Source organism: Myotis brandtii, unplaced genomic scaffold, assembly GCF_000412655.1.
Source record: "Myotis brandtii unplaced genomic scaffold, ASM41265v1 scaffold496, whole genome shotgun sequence".
Taxonomy (NCBI): Eukaryota; Metazoa; Chordata; class Mammalia; order Chiroptera; family Vespertilionidae; genus Myotis; species Myotis brandtii.
In genome coordinates, this window is record NW_005368921.1 from 123,999 (window position 1) to 129,220 (window position 5,222).

General features: G+C 43.9%; 1 protein-coding gene across 1 annotated transcript; it reads left to right on the forward strand.

Annotated features, from left to right (window-relative positions):
* The first annotated feature begins 4,068 nt into the window (after positions 1-4,068).
* Positions 4,069-5,019, forward strand: LOC102245452 (olfactory receptor 6C2-like). Its single transcript, XM_005876763.1, has one exon. The coding sequence runs from the start codon at positions 4,069-4,071 to the stop codon at positions 5,017-5,019; it is 951 nt and encodes a 316-aa protein (XP_005876825.1).
* The last annotated feature ends 203 nt before the right edge of the window (positions 5,020-5,222 follow it).

The following is a 5,222-nucleotide window of genomic DNA, read 5'->3' on the forward strand; positions in this document are numbered from 1 at the left end:
TAAATTTTTCATTATAACCCTAAGATGCACATATTATTTTATCTGAAGTTTGCACACATACACACACAAATAAAAGACACAAGATAAAGAAATTAATCAAATTGCACAAGGATTTTCAGATGTATAAAAGGAAAAGTGTAAATTCAAACCATCTAAGTCTGATCTAGATGTCTAAGAATAAGTTGAAGTCAGAAGACTGTAACATTTTCCTGCAGATGTAAATGTAGGGATCATCAGCCTACTTGAAATCACCCTACTTATTAGAACTTCCTAGAGAGAGGGCAGAGTAAAAGAGATATTGCCTAGAAAAAAATATTTCAGGTGCACCAACAAATTAGAAAAGGAAAAGGAGCTATGAAGGAGAATGGAATAATTAGACAAAATGATAGGAAGAAATTCAGGATAATGTGAGATGGTTGAAATTAAGCTGTAAAGATTTTCATAAGTTCATGATTTATATGCAGAAGAGAACTTGAGTTAAATCAAGTCTGAAGTTTGTTTAATGATTGAAACAAGAGGGAGGCTAGTGATGATGTTGGCTAGAGTAGTTTAAATGATGCAAAGACCTCATGAATTTATGAATAAGTGGTTAATAAGACAGAGAAGACAATTATCAAGGAGGAAAAATTTAAGAGAGAATGTTGAAGTATATTTGAGAAATTGCTAAACCTTGTTAACCGTGATATTGCTAAATGATATTTATGATGGGTGGTAGTGTGTATTTCAAGCTGAAATAGGCTGACCCAAAACATTAAAAAATCAAGATGTTGCTCTTCAGCTCTATACATATACTTCAAATGTTCCCTTATTTTTCTGTCACAAATTTTGAAGTAAATATATACAACAGGGAGTGAAAATGTGTCATTGTCAAATGTGTTTAGAAAGAAATAATGGAAAAACATAAATAAGAAAAAAATTCAATATCTAAGCTCTGATCTTAACTATAATGCTTTGATGGGGAAAGTGCTCTCAAATCTAGAGAAAAATGAAACCACAGATGTACCACAGTTTTTTAATCCTCTCATCTTCTGATGAGCACTTAGGTTGTTTCCAAATCTTAGCTATTATAAATCATGCTGCTATGAACATAGGGTACATATATCCTTTCTGATTGGTGCTTCTGATTTCTTGGAATATAGTCCTAGAAGTGGGATGACTGGGTCAAATGGGAGTCCCATATTTAAATTTTTGAGGAAAGAAAACAGATAGTTAAAGGTCATTAGGGTTTTCACTGTCAAAGGAATTTAAAAGGAAATTAATTAACCAGATATCTGCTTGTAAGCTCGGGGGAAATTTCTCTTTAGCACTAGGATATGGTAAAAAGCATAAAAATGTATAACATAGATATTCTAACAGTAGAAGTAAAATATAGCCAAGGGTAATATATATATATATAGCTAGGGGCCGTCGCATCAAAAACAACCGAACTGACGACTGAACAAGCTGAGTGGAGCGACCAGGCTGGCAGGGGGGTTATTGAGGGATGACCAAACTACTGAACAGCAGGCTGTGTGAAGCAACCAGGCCTGAAGGGGGGTTAGTGAGGGACCACCAAACGACTGAGCAGCAGGCTGTGTGGGGGATCCAGGCCGGCAGGGGGCAGTTGGAGGGCAACTAGGCTACCACAGGAGCCGGTGAGGAGTAAACAGGTCAGCAGGGGGGGCAGTTAGAGGACACCAGCAAGCAGGCCCACAGAGGGGGGCTGTTGAGGGCGACCAGGCCTGTGTGTGGGGGGCAGTCAGGGACGATCAGTTCGGCAGGCAGAGGCGGTTAGGGTGCTCAGGCTGTCAGGGAGGCCAGTTAGGGGCAATCAGGCATGCAGGCAGTTGAGCAGTTAGGAGCCAACGGTCCTAGATTGTGAGAGAGATGTCCCCGACTGCCAGTTTAGGCCCGATCCCCAAGCAGTTGGACATCCCCAGAGGGGTCCCAGATTGGAGACGGTGCAGGCTGGGCTGAGGTTACCCCACCCCCGTACACGAATTTTGTTCACCATGCCTCTAGTAATAATGATATAAAATACATATATTTGAAATATATTTCCTGTGAGAAAACCTCAAAAAGATTGAATTGTAACACATTTTAATGAATCTTTAAGAGCATGGATCCAATAAAAATGTTTTAAACACACCTCAGAGAAATTCCACTGGATAAGTTGAAATAGAATAAACTATGTGATAAGCATTCAATGTCAGTTTAATTGCTAATACACATGTAAATTTTAATGTAAGGATTTTCTTAGCAAAGGCCATTGTTAGTTTTTTTAGGAACTTTTCTGCTAGAAGCATTTCTGGAGTTAGGAAGTAGGGGAAAGTCAGAATAGTAGATCCAAAGCAACTTCTAGGAAGTAGGGGGAAGTAATAAGAGTAGATCCAAAAGCAATTTTTAGGACTTGCTTTCATTGATGTTTATAATATAACTAGAGGACCGGTACACAAAAATTTGTGCACTGGCGGAGGGGGGGGTGTCCCTCAGCCCCACTTGTTCCCTTTCACAGTCTGGGACCCCTCGGGAGATAACAACCTGCTGGCTTAGGCCCGCTCCCGGGTGGCAGAGGGCAGGCCCAATCCCTAGGTGCAGCCCCTGGTCGGGCTCAGAGCAGGGCTGATTGGGGAGTTGGGGCGCCGCCCCCTGTCATGCACAGAGCAGGGCGGATTGGGAGTTTGTGATGCCACCCCAGTCACGCTCAGGGTAGGGCCGATTGGGGGGTTGGGGCACCGCCCCCTGTCACACTCAAGGCAGGGTCAATTGGTAGGTTGCGGCGCCACCCCCTGTCACGCACAGAGCAGGGCCGATCAGGGGGTTGGGGCTCCACCCCCTATCACCCACAGAGTAGGGCCAATCAGGGGGTTGGGGCACTCCCCCCTGTCACACTCAGGGCAGGGCCGATGGGGAGGTTGCGGCTCTACCCTGTCACACACAGAGCAGGGCCCATGGGGGGGTTGGGGCGCTGCACCCTGTCAGGAACAGAGCAGGGCAGATAGGGAGGTTGTGGGCCCGCCCTCTGTCACACACAGAGCCGCAGGGCGATCAGGGGGTTTGGGCGCTGCCCCCTGTCACGCTGCTCCAGGGGCCAGGAGGCTTCGCAGCTCCACTGATCCCAGGCCAGGAGGCCTCACAGCTCCGCTGATCACGGGTTCAGGAGGCCTCTCGGCTCCGCTGATACCGGTGCTGGGAGGCATATTACCCTTTTACTATATAGGATAGAGGCCTGGTGCATGGGTGGGGGCCAGCTGGTTTGCCCTGAAGGGTGTCCCGGATCAGGATGAGGGTCCCACTTGGGTGCCTGGCCAGCCTGGATGAGGGGATGATGGCTGTTTGCAGCTGGTCACACAAGACTGAAGCTCCCAACCTCTCCTTTTTTCTTTTTCTTTTTTATTCTGGGATTTATTTACCTTCTATGGCTGTCACTGGAGCTGAGAGCCGGCTTTAGCTCTGAGGCCAGCTCCAGCTTGAGGCCTCGGCTGCTGAAAGCAGGTATCTGGTTTGTTTGGATTCTATAATTGCAACATTGTTTCGGTCCTGCTCGCTCAAGCTCTGATGGCTGAAAGCAGGTTTCTGGGGATTGTTTAGCTTCTATATTTGCAACAATGTTTCTTAGAGAGCAGCTCAGAGGCCAGCAGCGGCAGGTGGGGAACCTTGGCTTCCTCCGTCACTGGAGCTAGCAAGCCTCCTGTTCGCTTCAGCTGCCTGGCTGCCGGCCACCATCTTGGTTGGCAGTTAATTTGCATATTGCCCTGATTAGCCAATGGGAAGGGTAGCGAAGTTACTGTTAATTACCATGTTTGTCTATTTTTAGATAGGATATATGTCAAACCAACACCAATTACAGTTAAATTGTAATTAGAAGCAGCAATATGTGCGAATATGTGATTTAAATATAAACAGTAAGTTTATGTGACACAAAGGGGTAATCAAACATTGGCATGTAAGATATGCTTACTTCCCCACTGATCTAGGAATCACTCTCCGATTTACTTCTCTTCACGTTAGAAGATGACCTGGACTCTGGAGTTCCTCATATAAAGTCTTATTATTTGAAGCAGAATGGGCAAAAGACAATAATCAAGGATGAAAAACCAAACTACAGTAACAACCTTCATCTTGCTGGGACTGACCGATGACACTCCTCAGAAAATATTGCTGTTTATCTTTCTATTTCTTTCCTACATGTTGAGTATATCTGGAAACCTAACCATCATCACCCTCACTCTGATGGATTCCCACCTAAAAACACCGATGTATCTGTTCCTTCAAAATTTCTCCTTCTTAGAAATTTCTTTCACAACTGCCTGTGTTCCCAGATTCCTATATAGCATAGTATCTGGGGACAAGTCCATTACCTATAATGCTTGCTTCAGTCAACTCTTGTTTACAGACGTCTTTGCAGTAACGGAATTTTTTCTTCTGGCTGCCATGTCCTATGATCGCTACGTGGCCATCTGCAAACCCCTGCATTACACCACCATCATGAACAGCAGAGTCTGCAAGAACATCATTTTCTCCTGTTGGGTAGCAGCACTGATCATCATTCTGCCACCAATGAGTCTGGGTTTGGGCCTGGAATTCTGTGATTCAAACGTCATTGATCATTTTTGCTGTGATGCATCTCCTCTCCTGAAGATCTCTTGCTCAGACACCTGGTTGATAGAACAGATGGTTATCATGTGTGCCGTGTTGACATTCATTATGACCCTCATATGTGTAGTTCTTTCCTACATTTATATCATCAAGACTATTCTAAGGTTTCCCTCTGCCCAGCAAAGGAAAAAGGCCTTTTCCACGTGTTCTTCCCACATGATTGTGGTTTCCATTACTTATGGAAGCTGCATCTTCATTTATGTCAAACCTTCAGCCAAGAATGAGGTAGTTATAAATAAAGGGACTTCACTCCTTATTACCTCCATTTCACCCATGTTAAACCCCTTTATTTACACCCTGAGAAACAAGCAAGTGAAACAAGCTTTCCATGACTCAATTAGAAAGATTGCATTCCTCTTAAAGATGCAGAGGAAAAAGTAATCAGTGAATGCAATTAAAAGGAAGGATAAATAGACAGAGAACCCGAAGCTTCTAATATTATTTGTCTCTGCATGACTTATTCTCTAGTCATATCGACATTCTCGCTTTGTTGTTAGACTTGTTTACTGTGAATTTGACTATTCTATTTTACTCCCCATTAAAACTAAAATCTAAGGTATTTATGCTTACTATCTGGCAGAAAT

Excerpts from the sequence above, each read along its gene's own strand:
- LOC102245452 (XM_005876763.1), top strand. The coding sequence starts at position 4,069 with ATGAAAAACCAAACTACAGTAACAACCTTCATCTTGCTGGGACTGACC.